This window comes from Schistocerca nitens, chromosome 1, assembly GCF_023898315.1.
Source record: "Schistocerca nitens isolate TAMUIC-IGC-003100 chromosome 1, iqSchNite1.1, whole genome shotgun sequence".
Taxonomy (NCBI): domain Eukaryota; kingdom Metazoa; phylum Arthropoda; class Insecta; order Orthoptera; family Acrididae; genus Schistocerca; species Schistocerca nitens.
The window spans coordinates 419,071,549-419,094,219 of record NC_064614.1 but is presented as its reverse complement, the minus strand read 5'-3'; the positions used below and the strand labels follow the sequence as shown (position 1 = coordinate 419,094,219).

General features: G+C 38.7%; 1 protein-coding gene across 1 annotated transcript in view; it reads right to left on the bottom strand.

Moving 5' to 3' along the window:
* Positions 1-17,177: 17,177 nt before the first annotated feature.
* LOC126250132 (cytochrome P450 6k1-like) overlaps positions 17,178-22,671 on the bottom strand; it is a 162,100-nt gene continuing 156,606 nt past the window's right edge. The window contains exon 9 of the mRNA XM_049951534.1: positions 17,178-17,446. Coding sequence (XP_049807491.1) covers positions 17,256-17,446 — 191 coding nt within the window. The 3' untranslated portion in view covers positions 17,178-17,255. The remainder of the gene's footprint in view (positions 17,447-22,671) is intronic.

Here is a 22,671-nt window from a genome sequence, read left to right as displayed (position 1 = left end):
CTGTTCCCTTTAATTGTTGGTATGCCTGGCCTTCAAAAGTGAAGAAGTTGTGGGTCAGGATGAAGCTGGCTAAGGTAATGAGGAAAGAGGTTTTAGGTAGGGTGGCAGGTGATTGGCGTGAAAGGAAATGCTCCATCGCAGCGAGGCCCTGGACGTGCGGAATATTTGTGTATAAGGAAGTGGCATCAATGGTTACAAGGATGGTTTCCGGGGGTAACAGATTGGGTAAGGATTCCAGGCGTTCAAGGAAGTGGTTGGTGTCTTTGATGAAGGATGGGAGACTGCATGTAATGGGTTGAAGGTGTTGATCTACGTAGGCAGAGATACGTTCTGTGGGGGCTTGGTAACCAGCTACAATGGGGCGGCCGGGATGATTGGGTTTGTGGATTTTAGGAAGAAGGTAGAAGGTTGGGGTGCGGGGTGTCGGTGGGGTCAGGAGGTTGATGGAGTCAGGTGAAAGGTTTTGCAGGGGGCCTAAGGTTCTGAGGATTCCTTGAAGCTCCGCCTGGACATCGGGAATGGAGTTACCTTGGCAAACTTTGTATGTGGTGTTGTCTGAAAGCTGACGCAGTCCCTCAGCCACATACTCCCGACGATCAAGTACCACGGTCATGGAACCCTTGTCCGCCGGAAGAATGACGATGGATCGGTCAGCCTTCAGATCACGGATAGCCTGGGCTTCAGCAGTGGTGATGTTGGGTGTAGGATTAAGGTTTTTTAAGAAGGATTGAGATGCAAGGCTGGAAGTCAGAAATTCCACTCCAAACCTTCCAGGAATATAATAGAGGGAAACATTCCATGTGGGAAAAATATATCTAAAAACAAAGATGATGTGACTTACCGAACGAAAGCACTGGCAGGTCGATAGACACACAAACAAACACAAACACACACACAAAATTCAAGCTTTCGCAACAAACTGTTGCCTCATCAGGAAAGAGGGAAGGAGAGGGAAAGACGAAAGGATGTGGGTTTTAATATATATATATATATATATATATATATATATATATATATATATATATATGGCTGTTTATCTTCCTCCTGCCTGTGCTGCACCAAGTCTGAGTGCTGAACACTGTAAGTCCTAAGTCATTTAAGAATGTTGCTACTGTTCTTGAACAGTGATTAATAGTTCAAAATAAACTTCGTAAGGTAGAGAATGTTGTATCAGATTTAATTACAGCAGCAGCCACCATACAATGTACTAGGTGAACTTAAGTGTGCCATATTGAATATTTCCTAATCAATATAGCACACTTAAGTTCACTCTGTACATTGTATGCTATCTGTCCTCTTGAGTGAGTCTGATGATATTTTCGAAACATGTCATTAAAAAGTCTGGTCACAAATACCTGTGGCTGTTTTGCTATTATCGTTGTGTCCACAATAGCTATTCCCATACTCCTATCTGGGGGAGAATGTACTGTGAATCTGTTGTCAGTAGGCCCAACTGATCAAAAGAGCTGTTGCTAGAGGGTCTAGAATGGACATTGCATATACACTTGGGTGTAACACACTTGCTTCCTTGGTGAGAGCTATCACAGGGATATGCTGCTGTTCCACATTTCTTGGATGAAAGTGAGACTTTCGCATCTCCAAAATCTGATATTCTCAGTACTGCAAAACTCTGAGCTTAAATGTTTAAAATTATCTGTACTGTGCCTGCAGTTCTAATTGAGGTTCTTTTCAGTATAAATTCATAAGAACGTAGAAAAGCTAATGAAGTGATATCAACTATAAAGGCTTACTCAGAACAATGAACCGCATAAGGAAATAAAATTTGTCGATATACTATCCGGCGCCATTAGAGGGCGTCTTTGAAGTGGACTTCAGTGATGTAATACAGGTGGAAGTTGATGAAATGGTTAAGACATTAGTGCCACAAAACACTACTCCACCATCTGGAGAAGAGTTCCAGCAAACATCGGACCTACCGTACCAAATATAAGCAAATGTGCTTGAAGCCCATCAGTTTGTGCTTTGCTATTATGGTGAAGAGACAACTTGTTCACGAAGCTAGTCAAGCTTTTACAACACATATGACCTTTAAAAAGTGGATATAGTTTTAGTTTACAACAAATGTCATCTAACTGTTGGAACAGTAGTGGTGGTGGTACTTCCAGAAAAATATCCTGATGGCACTAAGCCCCCATGATCTCTTTGCAAAAATTTAAAAAAGAAAGGTCGCTAAACTGGGAGTATGAAGAATAAAGTGTGCAAATTAAAAAGAACAAACTGAAAAAGAATGTGAAGATAATGAGGAATCAGCTGCCTCAGTCCTCATCTCAATCCTCATTCTGCCTTCCTCACCAAAAATATCATCATGCAAACAAACCTATTCTCACTTTTTTGTGATATAAGAGAATAGTAGTGGGTCAGTGGCAGTGGAGAAGAAAGTGGAGAGTGGAGATAGTGCCTCTAGGGGGGGGGGGGGGGGGGAGAGATCAAGAGGTGGGTGGACACGATACTAAGGCCTGTGGTGTTTGGACCCTCCCAGACTGGTGAACTTTTAGTCTGTGGGTATAGTGTAGTGTGCATTTTGGACCGTAATTTTAAGCACATGGGTATAGGGAAAAGGTAAGTGGAACCCTTACTCCCCCTTTCAGCCCTCCCCAAGGATTTTTTTTTGCTGCCAAGATGTGGTGGAGACAGTGACGTGGTAGAAAACTAACATGACTTGTAAACTTACAAATTCGGCTTCAGGTGCTACTCAAGAATGAACTACTGTAAAACATGTTTGTACACTCTACTCAGTTTTATTTTTTAAATTGATTTAATTTCTATTCACTTCACTTTAAAACAAAAGACAAAGTATTACACTGAATTGTACGTGGACGAGAAGTCTGGTCCCTTAGTCAAGAGTTCTAATGGTTACAAAGTAATGCATTCAGAGTTTAAAATGAGTTGTTTTCAAATATTTAATTTCTTCTTCTAAATCTCATGTGGCATCATTGATAAATAACTTGCACATCTCAGTGACTTGATGGTCGGTCATCTTCAGGTATTTACAAAAAAAAAGCCAAATGTTTGATCTAAAAGCTTCACTGTTTCTAATTGGGTTTTCAAGTAAGATACTAGATTGTTAATAATGACATAAAATGTTATTTTAATAAATTTTCCTAATTCATATCTGCTACTTGTAATGGATCTGGGAGATGTGGTATTTTTTTTACCGAATTGTCGATACCAAATTGTAAATGTTTTCAAACAGGAACCAGTTGTAATTCAGGAAATAAAAAACGAGTAGACACCCCCTTGAAGATCCGCAAGGTTGAGGCAGAAGGTGAGCATGATGAAATGACCAATGGATGTGACTATCATAAACCCAAACATGACCGTTCCAAACCTAAGCTATCACATGAGGTCATTAGTTGTTACTTATTGAAGAAATTTCAAGAGGAAAATAATGATGATATTGATAAAGATAAAATTTTCAGTACACAATAATATACAGTAGATAAAAGTAATTGTGATTCATTTAATTTAACAGAGTTTTACGCTTGGGCAGAAAAGAACAACACTTTGTCAGATGATGTAATTTGTAGTAGTTCAGAGACGTGTGTGAATGAAAGAGAGAATGCATGCTGTGAGAAAGAAAATATTGGTGAAAGGGATCTGGTAACTTTAGAAAGGGGAAATTATATTTTGGGGGATAATTTGAATGTGTATGACCTGAAAATGTGTAATGATAATGACGTTGATAATAAAGTTGACAATGATGGTAATGGTATTGATGATGATGTTGAGGAAAGGTATTTCATTAGTTTAAATAGGGAGTTGGGTATACACATGGTTGAAAATGGATTAAATAGTAAAAATGTTATAGAAATTCCCAGGGATGTTACCGGGATGAATAAGGCTCACAAGCTGGGTGTATGTAAAAGTGTGAATTTTGATGTTGCTGGTAAAGAATCTGACTACACAAATAATGATGACACATATATAACTTCTAGCCTAAGTGAAACTTTTACAGATACTAATGACACACACACACACACATTTCTTATGAATCTATGGCTGAACAGTGAAACTATTTATTTTGACAAGAACTTTAGAAAGATGCTTATTAATGTATGTGAAACTGTATGTCCTGAGTGGTGGAAAAAGATGAGATATTTTATTTTTGAAAAGCTGAAGGATAAGTACTTCAATAGTATACAATGTGATTTGGATGAAAATTCTTGGCTATTTGAGATAATAGAGAGTACTAATGACAATTTTGTATCTTGTGCAAATTTTATAACTGTGACAAATAATACATATAATGATATTACCATATGATTCTCATAAGTATAGGTTTGGGGAAATTGAAAGTGATTTATTACATGGGGATACAGGTTCTGAGAAAAGTGATCAACTTTGCAGTCCTTATATAAAAGATCAAATTGGGTCATGGATTGGTAAATGTTTAATTGATACAGGAAGTGAGATCTCGGGAATATCTGAAAGGTTAAGCAAGAAATTGAAAGCGGGGAAAGATTATGTTGAAATGCCAGTTGGGGTAAAGATAAAAGGTGCTACTGGGAAGAGCAGTAAATTTGTAAAAAGCCAGGCTTTAGTGACATTTTTAATTGAAGGCAAGTTGTTCACACATGGATGTTTTGTAATTCAGGAATTTAATGAGGATTTTCTTTTGGGTATGAATTGGATAGTAAAAGTAAATACAGCATTTGATTGGGTTGGAAGAAACTTTTGATAGAAACTAGTGAAAGGGAATACATTCAGACAAATTTTGTGAACACACTTGGTGATCAGAGTAATGGAAATTTTGACAGTATCAATTTACTAAAAGAAAATAGATTGGAGAATATTGAAATTCATAGATTTGATACTGATGAATTTCAATTTGGGAATTTAGTAAATTTGAAAATTTCAGAAACACAAAATTTATCTGGGGAGCAAAAACAATAGTTAGAAAATCTGCTGTGGGAATACAGTGATGTTTTCAGTGACATACCTGGTAGGGTAAAGGGTTATCAGTGTGAGCTTCAGGTAAAACCTCATGAACCATTTTTCATAAAACCATACAGTATTGCAATATCAAAAAGACCTGCTGTTGAGAAAGAGCTGAAAAAGATGGAAGGATGTAATATAATAGAAAGGAGTATCAGTGCATATAATAATCCTCTAGTAGTAGTTCCGAAAAAAGATGGTGGAGTAAGATTGGTTTTGGACTTTAGACACTTAAACAAAATTTTGTTTAGGCAGACAGACCATCCCAAAAATATTGATGAGTTACTCTATAAATTTACAGATATAAAATATATGTCAAGTTTGGATCTAACTTCGGGTTTTCATCAGGTACTACTTTCGGTTAATTCTAGGAAATATACTGCTTTCTTGTACAATGGTAAGAGTTACCAATATTGTGTTGTGCCATTTGGGTTAAATTCTTCTGTTTCTGAATTTATATGAGCTTTGGATCATGTACTGGGGCAAGAACTTGCGTCTAAACTGATAATTTATGTAGATGACATTTTGGTTACAGGGCAAAATTGGGAGGCACATTTTTCGATTTTGAAGTCAGTTTGTGAAAAACTTAGAAAAGGGGGGATGACATTGAAATTAGAAAAATGTAAATTTGCAGTTTCTGAATTAAAATTTTTGGGTCATGTTGTCACAGACAAGGGAATTTTGGCAGATCCAGAAAAAATTAAAGCAATTTCAGAAATTCTTATTCCTAAGACTAAAAAACAATTAAAGTCGTTCACTGGGTTATGCGGTTATTACCGAAAACTTATAAGTGATCAGAGTCTGAATGCACCATGTTTAATTCAGTTACTTAAAAAAACACTGTTTGGGTTTGGGATAAAAGTTGTCAGGAAGAGTTTGATAAAATTAAGCAAGAATTGTGGAAGCAACACTTATTACACAGACCTGATTTTAATTTACCATTTTGTTTGAACACTGATAGCAGTAATTATGGGCTTGGAGCAGAGTTATTTCAAGAAAAAGTAGAGAATGGAGTTAAGATACATAGTACCATAGCATTTGCAAGCAGAATGTTGCTCAAGCATGAAAAAAATTATACAGTCACAGAGAAGGAACTTTTGGCAATTCATTGGGCTTTTACAAAATTTAGAATTTACCTTATTGGACATAAAACCATAGTACTTTCGGATCACAAAGCTTTGAGTTACTTACAAGAGTGCAAATTATACCACAGTAGATTGACCAAATGGGCAATATTTCTGCAAAAGTTTGACTTTGAAATCAAACACATAAAAGGTTCTGAGAATGTAGTAGCTGATTCACATTCAAGGTTACCAATTGAGGGACAAAAGGAGATTTTTGAAAAAGAGGAGGAAAAGCAATTCAAAATTAGATGCTTGAAATGGGTGGAAAATGAGAAAACGATTAGAGCTATGTGTAACAAAATTAGAAAAAATCAAAATTTGGATCAGAGTTGGAAATTAATCAAAGAATGTTTAGGCAAGAAGGGGTATGAGAAACTTGATAAATTTTACAAATTACGTAAGGGGATTTTATTTCGGAGAACAGATGTAGATTCTGATAATTGGAAACTGTTGGCCAGAGGCAGATGCTGATAAGCTGATCATTTACATACATGAAAGTTTTGGTCATTGTGGGATACAGAAGTGCATTCAAAAGGTACAAGAAAATATTATTTTTACAATATTGGAAAGAAGGTAAGAAAAGAGTTGGCAACCTGTGACAAATGTCAGAGAGTTAAAGTTAGCAATCAAAGATGTGGTGGAGAGATGCAAAACAGTATTCCGAAAAAACCTTTAGATCTTATCGCTATGAACTTATATGGAATGTTACCAAAGAGTGAAGGTGGTCACTGTTACATATTTGTTACGTTAGATGTATTTTCAAAATTAATTAAACTATATCCAGTGAAAAAAGCTACTAGCCATGAAATTATAATAAAAATTGAAAGGGATTATTTCGCACAGGTGGGTAAACCAAAAGCTATATTATCAGATAATGGTTCCAGTTCACCTCTAAAATTTGGAAAAAGTTTGTTGAAAGATCAGAATTGAAGCATATACTTATATCTGTTTATTCTTCATGCACGAATCCTGCAGATAGATATATGAGGGAAATTGGGAGACTTTGTAGAACCTATTGTAGCCATAAACATCCAACCTGGTTTGAGCACATTCGAAATTTTGAAGATATTATGAATAGCCTACAACATAGTTCCACAGGATTTTCACCGTATGAGATTATGTTTAATATTAGACCTCCAAATCTTATATCAGAACTTATTGAATTTCCTAAATGTACACCTTTAACTATGCAAGAGAGAAAAGATATTGTCAAGGAAATTATGAGGAAACAAGAGGAATAAAAGACATAACAATAGGGTAAAATTAACCACTTTCAAAATTGGGTATCTTGTTCTGGTCAAATCTCATGAAAAATCAAAAACGTTAACTTCAGAAATTAAAAAATTCTTTGATATCTATATTGGGCCTTTTGAAGTCATAGAATATCCACACCCTAATGCTTATTGTTTGGTGTATCCTAAGTCAAAGAAATTATTTGGTCTCAGGAATGTTGTCTCTTTGAAACTATATAAACAGAAATCATAATTTCGAAATTTAAATACCCTATTATCATCTAAAACAAAAGTCCTCCACTGGAATATGTTTGTTAGAACAAAACTACCTGTACAACCAAGTATGTATATTTGCATGTATAAATTAATAATTTGAAGTAACATGTTAATTGAAACTGATGAAAAAACACTGTTGTAACAAAGAATGAGAGAAAGATTTATTTTTACTTTTTTACAAAAAAAGTCTCCCTAGTGAGCATTTCTGAATTTTTCTAATTTTTGGAAGCTAAGTCTTCCCTGTGGGTGAAGGCATGCATGTGAGGACATGCATGCAAAGGTATAAGTTTCAAAACCAATTTTAGATAAAGCCTCATGATATATAAGCAATTTATTGTTGTTTATACTGATGTGGGGAGTGAAAGTACTCTTCATAAGAATGTGACTTGTAGTAATATTGTAGTAGAGAGGCAAGTGTACATAAATAATTGCAAAAAATTTAGATAATACTGATGTATCTTTAGCTGTACTAAAAGAAGAAAATCGTAAGCAAAAAATACAAAAAAATGAGTAAAAAAATTTTAAAAAGAAAATAATAAGCAAAAAAATATACAAAAGGAAAAAAACATGAGTAAAAAAATAAATAAAATTAAAAAAAGAAAATCAGAAGTAAAAATATATAAAAGGCAAATATACTCCTGGAAATGGAAAAAAGAACACATTGACACCGGTGTGTCAGACCCACCATACTTGCTCCGGACACTGCGAGAGGGCTGTACAAGCAATGATCACACGCACGGCACAGCGGACACACCAGGAACCGCGGTGTTGGCCGTTGAATGGCGCTAGCTGCGCACCGCTAGCTGTGCACCGCCGCCGTCAGTGTCAGCCAGTTTGCCGTGGCATACGGAGCTCCATCGCAGTCTTTAACACTGGTAGCATGCCGCGACAGCGTGGACGTGAACCGTATGTGCAGTTGACGGACTTTGAGCGAGGGCGTATAGTGGGCATGCGGGAGGCCGGGTGGACGTACCGCCGAATTGCTCAACACGTGGGGCGTGAGGTCTCCACAGTACATCGATGTTGTCGCCAGTGGTCGGCGGAAGGTGCACGTGCCCGTCGACCTGGGACCGGACCGCGGCGACGCACGGATGCACGCCAAGACCGTAGGATCCTACGCAGTGCCGTAGGGGACCGCACCGCCACTTCCCAGCAAATTAGGGACACTGTTGCTCCTGGGGTATTGGCGAGGACCATTCACAACCGTCTCCATGAAGCTGGGCTACGGTCCCGCACACCGTTAGGCCGTCTTCCGCTCACGCCCCAACATCGTGCAGCCCGCCTCCAGTGGTGTCGCGACAGGCGTGAATGGAGGGACGAATGGAGACGTGTCGTCTTCAGCGATGAGGGTCGCTTCTGCTTTGGTGCCAATGATGGTCATATGCGTGTTTGGCGCCGTGCAGGTGAGCGCCACAATCAGGACTGCATACGACCGAGGCACACAGGGCCAACACCCGGCATCATGGTGTGGGGAGCGATCTCCTACACTGGCCGTACACCACTGGTGATTGTCGAGGGGACACTGAATAGTGCACGGTACATCCAAACCGTCATCGAACCCATCGTTCTACCATTCCTAGACCGGCAAGGGAACTTGCTGTTCCAACAGGACAATGCACGTCCGCATGTATCCCGTGCCACCCAACGTCCTCCAGAAGGTGTAAGTCAACTACCCTGGCCAGCAAGATCTCCGGATCTGTCCCCCATTGAGCATGTTTGGGACTGGATGAAGCGTCGTCTCACGCGGTCTGCACGTCCAGCACGAACGCTGGTCCAACTGAGGCGCCAGGTGGAAATGGCATGGCAAGCCGTTCCACAGGACTACATCCAGCATCTCTACGATCGTCTCCATGGGAGAATAGCAGCCTGCATTGCTGCGAAAGGTGGATATACACTGTACTAGTGCCGACATTGTGCATGCTCTGTTGCCTGTGTCTATGTGCCTGTGGTTCTGTCAGTGTGATCATGTGATGTATCTGACCCCAGGAATGTGTCAATAAAGTTTCCCCTTCCTGGGACAATGAATTCACGGTGTTCTTATTTCAATTTCCAGGAGTGTATATAGAGAAAAAAAAACACTACACTATATATGTCCAGTATCATTTTTACTGTACAATATGTAAGCATAATGAAATCAACATTAATATAAAAAATATTTAAATCTTATTCTAGGAAATGAGTTTTACCTTTCTATTATTTTCAATCTGTATGCTGTATGTTAGAATATTTCTCAGGTATGTTTTATACCATGTATATTTGTCATGTAAATAATTTCTTTACTTGAATTTTTTATGTATGAGATTCATGGGGAAGAATCATTGCAACAACAGCCAGTAACAAATACACAGATTCAAAGAGTCCAAATTTGGAAGAGGTTATCAGACTGCATCATTAATGTACTAATTGTGTAATACAGATCCATTACTGAGAGTGGTCGTGATTTTGTTGTATATGTTCATAATAACAAAAGCCCTGGCGAGCAGTTGTAATGGATCTGGGAGATGTGGTATTTTTTTTACAGGATTATTCGATACCAAATTGTAAATGTTTTCTTTAATTTTTTGTCAGAATTTTTATTATAATTTGCCTTATTATATGTTAACTTACTTATATTTTTGAGAGTGAAAGCATATGAAGCTTGTGTGTTGTGTAAAATGTCTTTGACGCTGGAGTTGTCTTTGATTATACATTATAGTCAGTCGGCAGTTAACTCTTGGTGTGTGTTGACGGAAGAAGAATGTGCAGGTCGCCGTCATAAATAATTTTGAATTATGTTACTATTTTTTTATATATAAACTATAAGAAGAAACTACATTCGAAGAAATGGTATTTGAAGCACCAAAAATGAGGCAAACACATTGAACCAGGTCATTTCTGCAGCCGACAAAGATGCATTGTGGAATCATACTTCAACTAGACAACTGAAGCCAAGACCAATATCGCCTTGTAAACATCTAACGGAAAAGGTACTGTCACGAAATATGCCAAATTTAAGTAAATAAGAAATAGTGAGCATATTTCAACTTTGTGTCTCAGCCGGGATAGCATATTTCATACTTCATTCCTCGTTTCAATGTGAAATGATTTTCTCTTCTTAGTTCTCACCTCTGGAAATTCAGGGTTGACATTAACTGCAGAGACAACAACTTTAGATCAGAGAGAATGGTGTTGCAATTTTTGCCAAGATGTTTTGTCATTTAATAAGCTCTCAAAGTGCCTTGCACCAACATCAGTGTTATTATTTCTCGTCTTGTAGTAATATGCTTCTGTAGTCAATTGGTACTAAGAATTAGCTAAATTGATGCCATTATTAAACACTTGAATGATATCGCATAATCCAGAATACCCTGTACCACAGAACATATTTCAGCAGACAAATTTGACTTGGTGAGAGTATCAGCAACAAAGGCGGTATTATTTAAATGGCTGCTACTGGTCTTAAGTGTCAGCCTGAGCACTCACACGAGTATCAAATTGGAATACAAAGGACTTGCAACACTGTTTCGGAACAAATGGACTGCTACTGAACAAGTTGTAAAGAAGCTGAAACACACTGATTCCACTTAGATATTTGTCGTAGCTTTGTACCAACTTTCCAATACCCTTGTTATAGAAGGAAGCTGCCAGTGCTTTCTGCCAATTCCGTATGCTGTCCTACAGTTTGTTGTCTGTGCCAAAATGTTGCCTTCATAGCCAGCGGTTCATGTGAGCAGAGGTGAAACTCAGAGTCAGACAATTACGGGCTGTATTGTGGGTAATCAAACATTTACAATTGAAAACAATGTAGGAGCATCTTCATTACCCCTGCAGAATGCACCTGAGAATTGTCTTTAAGAAGAAAACGCACAACAGTTATGTAATGTTGGCTGCATAGCTTCAGGTGAAATTTCTCACCAGGCCGTCGTACTTGGTGGGAGACACTATTGTTCTAGGTATCTTTATGTGCTCGCTGTGTGCTCAGAACTAAAAAGAACGATGTAACGTGATCGACGGGGATACTAGACACTGCCCAACACACCTGTGCGAAACTGCTTCAGATTTTCCCTGTGGTTTCCATTTTGCGACCGGTCATTCCTTACTGTCCGATAACCCTCGTACTATTTTGGTTGTCATAAACTTGCCCGCAGATTCACTGATTGGAATAGTGTGTTTCAGAAGTTTTAATAAAATTAAATATGCACTAATAACTCCCATTTTCTGATTACAATCAACGAATTCCAAAAACTGTTCATTTGTATCATATTTATCAGTTCCCTTCTTGCTGTAAATATAATGCAGGATGAATGTTGTTCGGTCAATATGATTTGAGTCAGGAGTTGCATCAACAATAATTGAATAACACTTCTCATTTTCTTTTGATTCCAAGATGGCACACCAACATCAGGGGCACAACTAGAAATAATTTCATTCCGAGTATCACTTGACAAGAATGCATTGGTAAATGCTTTCCTGATCTTCTCAGTCTCTGATCATGGTAATGTGTTTTACAAGAACTAGATTGTGGAGACTTGAGCTCAATATTCTGAGGAAATTTTCATTATTTGGATCGCCAGTTTTCTGAGCTGAATCTCTGAATGAAGAAACTATTTCATGTCAAGTCAAATGAGTGTAAGTTGGCTATTCTATAGACGAACAAAAGGAGGAGATTATCGGTGCCTCTTTTCTTTCAAGCATGGCTAATGTATACGTTTCATGTCTTTTGTTTCTTCAGTTTGATGATTCTTCCGGGAGAGTTACATACAGATACAAATGTTTTATGTTGTGGTTACTCTCAAGTGCAAAATATTTTTTGTATGCACATTTTTATGTGTAAAATCATCTTGTGATGGAACCAGATTCTCGAGAATTTTGTAAAGCATTTTGAGAAGTGGTAACTATGTTGCCCTGTCTTGACCAGGTGTGCAAATGTACATACTGTTAGAGTAAGAACTACTTCCTTGGAATCCAACTATCAGGTTAAACCATGTATGGAAAGTACCGCAGCTGTGAGGAGAGCATTGGTAGCCAAGTAGGGGAGTTATTACATAAAAGTATACTAAAAAGAATATTAATCTAATAGTACCATGCTTACTGACAAAATCAAAAGGTTTTACCCCCAATACACACACAAAAAAATTCCTGCTCCCCAACAATTAAGTCAGATACTTTTGTCATTACTCATACTTGCACAAATAGCCATCAGTGTGTGTTACAAGTGCAGCAGTTACTACAGCTTTCTTGTACTCACACCAGACAAATGATACAGCTAAAAAAAAGAAAGATGGAATTTTTCTCATATGGTGGTTGGCATTGCAGGCCTACCAGAATGCACACATGCTTCTCACTGTGAATAGGCGAATTCCCAATTTATGACTCAGTTTAGTGACCATTTCACAGACTGTTGCACAATTGTAACATGAAGTGTGTTTACATTTTTTAATTTATAAATATAGATATGTTATATACAGGGTGTTTGTTTTAACTGAAGACATTGAAACATCTCGAAAACTACTCATTGGATAAAAAAAAAAAAAGTTTTAATTTGAATTTGTTTGGCTCATAGATGGACATCTGATGATAACATACGTACGTGGGTGGTGGAGACAACTTTGAAATATTCAGTGGGAACCCCCATTTTTAATTGCACATTACAATTATATGGCAAAATCCACATACATTTTGTCTGAAATATTCACTTCATTCGCCACAGGTGGTGCTGTAATAGGAGGAATAGCAGTGGGTGCACAATCGTAATTTACGACATTCTAGTCAATGGTCCTTGAATATCCAGAGGCAAGTGGGACCCCACCTCCATGCTGCGAGGGTAGGACAGGCCAGTATTTCATAATTTCTAATTGGAAACCCAATTTGCAACGTTATAGTCCTTAGACATATCACACAGGGAACTATTCAATATGCCACTGTGGCTTGAAGTGAATGCTACTCTACTTTTCCAATTACAGTAAGAGTTCAATCATAGTACTGCCAATTTCAATACATGTAGTGATACGGTTTTAAAATGACCGAACATAGGACGGAAGCATATCTGTGGGAATGTAGGCACAGGAGTTTCTGATGTGGTCGACTATGTCTTCACGTCCTGTTGGCACTTGCTGCAGCACCTTATCGTTTAAATATCTTCACAGAAAGAAACCCAGCGTCTTCAAATCTGGTGATGTAGTAGGCCAAGTAATAGGGCCACCTCTGCCGATTTACCACCCAATGTAAACATGGTCTAATACATCCCATGCTGAAAGCACATATATTGTCGAACGTCCAGGACAACATCCTGTAGTAGTTCCTGTTCCAAAAAGCTTTCTTTATTTGAGTCCATTCAATGTGCCATCAATAAAATATGGGCCAATGAGTTTGTTCCCCATGATACCACAGCATACATTAACCAAACAAGGGCACTGATAGTCAACTTGCCGTAACCAGTGGTGATTGTCTACACTCCAGTAATGCATCTTATCCCTTTTAACGGTACCATGGATTGTGAATGTAGACTCATCGGAAGACAGTTCTTTGGCAAATAATGTGGGAGTAACTTGAATTTGTTGACGTGCCCAGTCAACTGGTTATGGAAATCAGTGCCCTTGAGTTCTTGATGCTATGACATGTGGCATGGACGATAAATGCGACGAAGCAGTATTGTGACAATACTACCTACAGACATACCAGAATCTTGGTATAATTTTGAGGTGCTTATCTGTGGGTTGCGGTGCGCTGCCGTTAGTACAGCTATTTCATTAGCTTCTTCTGTAACACGTTTGCTTCATTTCCCTTTGCCGGTCTGTACACTGCCAACAGACACAAAGGTGCTCACAACCATGTAAAATGACAAACGAGAGTGGGCTTTCTCTGGAAAATGCTTGGAATACAAGGCAATAGCAGCCTCAGCAGCTCTCCTAAATTCTCCGTAAATCAGGATCATATTAATTTTTTATTCTGTGGTTGCAACATTCATCATCCACTTGCACATCTGTCCTCCAAATGGTAAGTAGATGTACAGGCAATAAACACTGTGCAACTATTGCAATGTTTAGAGCCACTATCTGTTCTATACCTGCATGATACATGAGCTCATTTCACAGTGTACTTCCTGTTATAATATGTCGAAGTTCGTTATACAGCCACCGTAGCACATCGAGTAGTATTCTCTTCTATATATCAGAGGAATATAGCATTGTGAACGGGCTTTCCAATTAGAAGTTATGAAATACTGGCCTGTCCTACCCTCACAGCATGACGATGGTGTCCCACATGACATTGGATATCATGGGCCATTGAGTAGAATGTCATAAATTACAACTGTATACCCATATCTGTTCGTCCAATTACAATGCCATCTCTGACAAAATGAAGAAAATGCTTCATGCAAAATGTGTGTAGATTTTGCTGTAGAATTGTAAACTGCAATAAAAGAATGGGGGTTCCCATCAAATATTTCAAAGCTGCCCCCTGCCACCCAAGCATGGAGGGGTTGACAAGTTGAGTTAGGTGTTTCTGGATGTCCACCTTCAAGGCAAATTGGAATTATAACTTTTTTATCCAGGGTGTAGTTTTCAAGATATTTCAATGTCTTCAGTTAAAATGAACATCCTTATAAAGGGGAAATATAGTTAGCAACAATCTTAAAAAATTATTGAGCAATTTCCTTCAGATTTCTACATGGTACTCTAATAAATGTTGCGACAGAAACAGCGTATATGTGCAATTCATTTTTCTTCTTGCAACAAGTTTTGAGTATGAAAGGAGGGCATTTAAACCATTAGAAAAATGTTTATCACATATTTATTCTTTCTCCTTATATATAAATATAAACAGGTATTGTATATACAACTATCTGTGGCTTTGTTTCTTTTCCTTGCAGTTAGTTTTCACTGAAAAGATGAACATTTTATTTATGGCTCTTTGGCTTATGATTAGAATACTATTGTGGAATCTGAATCATCTGAAACTACGTCATCGTATCCATTCGCAAATGAAAACTATAGTACATGAAATACTATCACTGAAGCTATTATCCTTGCAGATCCCATAGCTAGAGATGTCTTTCATACTCCTTATACCAATGATCCCAACTGATTTACTCTTCAATAAAAGCAATTTCAATTTTGAAGGTAATAATTATAAAGAAGACTCAATGTCAGAGTGAAGTGGGAAAAATAGATGTATACAGAGGGAGGGGGAGGAAATGGATGTGGAGAGGGCCAACAACCAGATGGTCAGGGAAAGGGGGAGGAGGTGGTGATGGACAGAGAGAGGGGAAGGAATAGGAGATGGACACATAGAGGGAGGAGGAGATGGATAGAGGGAGGGCGGGATAACAAGGTTACAACATACATGCGATTCAAATACATATTTAGCAATTGTGAAGTGTTGCCAGGTTCACTAGTCCCTGTATCTACTGCAGTCACATGCCAAGTGAGTTTACAGTTTTTTCACCTAGGGCCAGCTTTATGACGCAGAGTGAGATATGGTTGTATGCTCAGTGACAATTTTCCATTAATTTCTATGTGATGTGCTGAATGCTGGTAACCATATAGCGCAATAGCAGAAAAAATGCATTGCCTATGTATATAAATTTGAACTGAAATGTTCATTTGAAACTTGTTTAATAATGTAATTGGTTATAAACGTTTGAACTGTTTTGCAATATCTGCATCCATAATTAAAATTTGTACAAAGTAAGTCAGTCCAAATTTATTTTATGGAATGACTGTCTCAATGGTCAAGCTAATTAACACTAACTATTGTGGTGACGCTTGTGGTTCTAATGCTGTTTTCATTACTAGGCAATTGGGAAAACCAGGTTGGCATGTAATTTCTAATCACCAGATCATGCTACATTGTCCTGCCTGACATCTCAGTCCTCAGCAGTTTGTCATGGTGTGACAGCATGTGAGATATGGGATGTTGAGTTAAATGGTTTGCGTAGCGCTATACGTAGGGAGTTAGTAATGTTGGATTTCATTTTCTCTCTGCACCACAACAAACAACACTATACAAACAACAGTAGTCTATATGTGCTCAAGAGATATTACAGGAAAAATATGCACACTTAAAGCATAAAAAATCAGATTTGTTATAGTTAGATTGATTTGTTGCAATACTGTGGAAACATGGTTTTAGTTCATAATAAAATCTTTTTGTAGACTAAGCAACTCGACTGCAAGATTCAGCATAAAGTTTGAAAATTGCAATCAGGAAATATCTCATCTTTACCAGTTTATTCTTATTACAACCAACATGATTGTGTTCCACTCACCAGCCACGGTCTGATGCGGGGTAGAGGGTAAGGGAGATATTCTGTTAACACTGAAAATGATTTTCAGATGTAGAGAAAGCAGTCTGAAGTAGGTTATGGTTATGTAGATGAAAGGATTCAGTTATGGGGGGGGATAAGCAATGTAACAAGTGAAGAAAAGTGCTAAACAGTCAAGGATTTGCTAGAAGCCCTAGAATTTGGAGGGACTAGATGTCCAGAAAACATTGTGGTAGGTAACGGGATTTTTACTAAGGAAAGCATTTAATTTTTATCTCTCTTTTCACAACCTGACCAGTCAACTAACAGAGTGAGTTAGTAGTTAGTGAGAATACTTTTCAATATCAGTAAATGGTATTTATTGCCAGATAAGTAACAAATGAATACATTTGCAAGTGACTGATAGCATCTTTGACAATGTCAGACAGAGCATGCTAGCTCCACCAGTGGATCACTCCGGAACCTGAGTGGCACGCCACCCACGGTCGAGGCAACAATGCCGCGGGTTGCCATTGGGAGTGGCACTGGTGTATCTGCTGCCACAGACACCTCAAACTGTGACAGCACATGTGCAACACCAGCCTTCGCTGACATCAGCCCGAATCGCATTCCTGTAACACAAACACTCAGTGACTAAAAGTATTTCAACATCAATCTGAAAGACTGTCATGGTTGCTTGTGGTTCCATCCTCAGTCTAGGGAATCACCACCCTATACATGTATCATAGTGTCCATTCTCTAGGCCATCCATCACACTATTATTTTGATTCATATTGTAGAAAAAATTTTTCATGGGACAATAAACTGTGCAGATATGAAATAAAATGATCACATATATTTTTATGGCTGTTTTTTAGATATGGTCTCTACAGTGCACAGCTTATGATGTGTGCTGGTAAAGGAGCTACATAAAATGACTAATGAGCTGTCTGTATTAAAATTCTTAAGAGATATGCACACCACCTTGTCTTCTGCATCTGTCTAACATCCCTAGCTCACAACATGTTCCAGCTCATCCAGTCCTCTCACCTTTTATTCCCATAACATCTTTGAACCCCACACATAAGATGGAAAACCCAATCTTGGAACACCATATCCTATCCTCTTACCTCCAATACGGCTACCCTGCAGCATCATATGCTTGTCATTGCCTCCATGTACAGGGTTATTACAAATGATTGAAGCGATTTCACAGCTCTACAATAACTTTATTATTTGAGATATTTTCACAATGCTTTGCACACACATACAAAAACTCAAAAAGTTTTTTTTAGGCATTCACAAATGTTCGATATGTGCCCCTTTAGTGATTCGGCAGACATCAAGCCGATAATCAAGTTCCCCCCACACTCGGCGCAGCATGTCCCCATCAATGAGTTCGAAAGCATCGTTGATGCAAGCTCGCAGTTCTGGCACGTTTCTTGGTAGGGGAGGTTTAAACACTGATCTTTCACATAACCCCACAGAAAGAAATCGCATGGGGTTAAGTCGGGAGAGCGTGGAGGCCATGACATGAATTGCTGATCATGATCTCCACCACAACCAATCCATCGGTTTTCCAATCTCCTGTTTAAGAAATGCTGAACATCATGATGGAAGTGCTGTGGAGCACCATCCTATGGTACGTTTAGCTCCCTGCTTGCTTTATTCGTCGACTTCCGCAGGCTACGCGTGAAACTTGCCCGCACGCGTTCAACCGTTTCTTCGCTCACTGCTGACCGACCCGTTGATTTCCCCTTACAGAGGTATCCAGAAGCTTTAAACTGCGCATACCATCGCCGAATGGAGTTAGCAGTTGGTGGATCTTTGTTGAACTTCGTCCTGAAGTGTCGTTGCACTGTTATGACTGACTGATGTGAGTGCATTTCAAGCACGACATGCGCTTTCTCGGCTCCTGTCGCCATTTTGTCTCACTGCGCTCTCGAGCGCTCTGGCGGCAGAAACCTGAAGTGCGGCTTCAGCCGAACAAAACTTTATGAGTTTTTCTACGTATCTGTAGTGTGTCGTGACCATATGTCAATGAATGGAGCTACAGTGAATTTATGAAATCGCTTCAATCATTTGTAATAGCCCTGTACATCTGTGCCTTGCTATCCTCTCCCAATGGAAGTTCAACCGACTCCCACCTCCCAAAACATGATATCCTTCTCATCAACTGTAGTCAACGTAACTACCTACTGTTATCTTAGATTATCTGTCATTTCTCCTGCTACCATTTACCCCCTCAACCCATCCAAAAAGTACCTTCACAGCATCTCTTATGGCTCACTAAGCACACCATTGTAGCAATCATCCTTTCTATTGTAAATATGATCATTTTCATAGAACATCGCCAAGTCTATTAATTATTGTACAAATACTCTTTCCATGAAGTTATTAAAAATTCACCATGTGGTCTTATTTTAAATCATAAACAAGTGCTTCATGTATACTTTTAAAAAAATGATTACTTTTTTTTCAATTTGTTGGGACAGGACCATCACAGCCTTCTTTTTTACTGGTGTTTCATGAAGTGTTTGTTAACAAATATATCACAGTTGCAGTATGTATGTTTGGAAACTAGTTTTGGACCAACTGGTTCATTCTGAAGTCTGACATATTGAGGCTGCACTGGCAGTGACCGATCTTAATAACAAACATTACAGTTTTAATACATACTTTACAAAGTAATCATAGATGACTGTTACAATCAACATGTGCCCACTTACAAGGGAACTATCCAGTATGAAATGTCGAAAGATGCCCTGAAATTTTTTATGCAGGAAGAATACACCAAAAGAAACACACCATCAAAATTTTAGCTGCTAAGATACAGTGCAAGTATTTTTTAAAAAAATGTTGAAATATTCCAAATGCCTTGCTCACCAGGCAGTTGTAGAAATGCACACCCCTGCCTTAGCTGTAGCAAACAGTGCATGCTGCATGCACAACACACCGGTCACATGCCATTGGTTGACAGCACATCAGTAAACAGGTAACAGGACACAACATGATCTTAATTCGTAAAGTGCATTTCAGTTTCCACTAATAGTTTCAATGATACATTTGTTCACAGTTACTATTCACTTGAAACTGCAACTCATTTAATATCCATAATAATAATAATTAGTAGTTGCCTTTGCAGTATCACTAAGTGTTAACACTGGGGATAAAACTGAATTAATTTTCTTTTTGATTTCTTCGTATATGCTTGCTCATAGCATCTGCCTTTGTGCAGAACCCAGAGTTCCATAGTAATGTGGAATGCAATTAATGCTTTCAGCCTTGCAGAGAAGTAACATGAAGAACATGATATGCAACTGAAATAACCTGCTTCTCCAGAAGACCTTCATATGCATTATTTGTTAGTTAATTTCTTGGCCCGTCATTTCAATGATGTCAACATTTCATTAGAAATCATGGAAACATTAGAACAAACAGGACATATCTTGGGCAATTCCATGATCTGTGGTTCAAATGATGATGGTTGTGCTAATTAAAGTCCAGAAGAAAAATAGAATACCTTCCAAACCCAAAGAAAACATCTACATTAACAGCTTTCAATGAGAAAATTCTATAAATTTTTTGGTTAAACGAAGGAGGTAGGATACACTTAAGTCATGTGTAAAGCTGGTTTCGTGTCGTATAATTGAACATGAATCTTATAAATGGAAGAAAGTGTTACATGAAGTACAAAATATGTGTCAGAATAAAACTCACAAAAGTGTGAAAGAAAAGCTATTTGAAAGGCTTAGAACTGCTTGAAAGAGAAGATCTATGGCACTGGGCACTCTGTATCACATGTGCTATGATAATAACAGATTTCCAGGATTACGAAGTTTACCTCAACTAAACATGTAGAGGAGATTCACTAACAGGTAATACGTTAAATTCATAGCTGTCATGAAGACGAAGCTTCTTGTTATCCCCTAAAAGCTGTGTATAAAGCCAATCAATCAGGTTTTGTGCAAACCGCCCTTTATAATTTTGAGCGAAACAAAGACTAGAGCAGTAGTTCCCAAACTGGGGGCAATACGAAATTTTCTTAGGGGTAAAAACTAAACGACTCAATTCTGTTTCAGTCACAAAACTGAATTATTTTCTAAACATCATTACTATTATCACAATTTTGTAAGACTCTTAATACTGATTATTTAAGTCCCCAATAATTACTTTTCTGAATTGTTAGCATTAATGCGATGGAAGTTACAGGTTCGTCACATAGTCCACCCGCTACACATATATGTTGTGCTTTGTCCTGTAGATTGCTGATCATACATGTGAGATATATACATAAGAAATACTAAATATCTCAAGAAAATGGGAGAGAGGACGAGTCACTCTCTCACAGTTCTCCATATTCAAGGGTGCAATATAATGTTGATTTTATACCCTAGACATCATTTTTGTGAGACAACGGGAAGTCATCAGCATGAGCAGGCATTGATGAGAGCGTGTACATTGTTAATGCATGTGGGATCTTTATGGTGGCTCTCCTTCGAATAGTATCTTCTGGATTTGAGAACAAGCAAGCAGTTTGGTTATTTAACAGTACATCTTGCAGTGGATGTTTGGGGCTTGAAAGCCATGTGCAGCTATTAGGGACAAGCACATCTCAAAGCACTTACCAGGTATAGAATGATGGGCCCAAGAATATCTTGCACCGGTGTGCACACAATGCATTCAGTCGAAGAGACAGAAAAACTGCCTACCTGTTTGGCGCCTCTTGCCACAGCAGGAGCAGAGATGAGAGGGAAATCTAGGTCGCCTGGCCAATGCATTACAACAGTGTTGTAAACACCCTTTGTGAGCAGGGATGGTGGCCATAAAAATTTACGAGTTTCCATGTTCATTGAATCCTCAGGCCTTCAAAACAATTTTAGAAGGAACGCAACTTTGATGGTGGCTCTGAAATGACCTATGTTGGGACACAAATGTACTTCGCTTAGTTTAGCCGGAACCCCTGGTCAAGCACGCAGTAATGCTTGGACCGTCCAGATAATGATCTCCATTAATTTTAGAGCTAAAAAGAAATCAAAACACGCTGCCAAAAGTGGCTGTAGGGAAAAAAACAAGACGGAACCCAGACATCCCTCCTCTCTGCATAGGAATTTGCGAGTCAGGGATTGGCTGCTTCTTATGAAAAGAGAAGGATTAGGATTGGGGAGGAGTAGAGCAGACGTGTTAGAGGGGAGACATGGAGCTTGTGGTATCTTGTGACAGGCGCAAAACCCCTGAGGGGCAATTGCAGGAGTGCTTTTGTGGAATTTACTGATGTTTGATGGAAAGTGAGAAGAGGAAAAACAGGGTTTTCTGGCTCGGACTCCAGTCTGCAGAGGATTCTGGTCCTGAGTTTTCTTTTGAGTGGGTTGCACTTGAGACACTTCTCCTTGACTGAGGAGCCTGTGGTGAGGACTTAGCTGTACCGACATTTTAGACCTCAGTCATCTCGGACAACTCGCTGTGTCGAGGGCAATCTTATTTGCTGCAGGTCTGCCATCTTAACATTTGATCTCATTGTGTGCACTGCCATACTGGTCCATGGTATGATCGGCAAACGGAAGTGTCACATGTTGGAATCTGCCAAGATTTCAGAGTTCAACTAGAGAGTAATTGCGTTCCGTCTAACAGATCATCAGACGCGATTTTTGCATGTTTTGTGTCCACAATGGCGAATTACCGTCGCCGAAAATCGCTGTTCTGCAGACACTTTAATCACGACCGTCACCTGAGACAGCGCCACACATCGAGGAATCGCTGTATCGCTGCTCCAGCTTGTAGGGCAAACAGGATCACAGTCTTGCCACTTGTTCTTAGCTGCACCAACATAGCATATCTTCTGTGTAGAATAGATCCA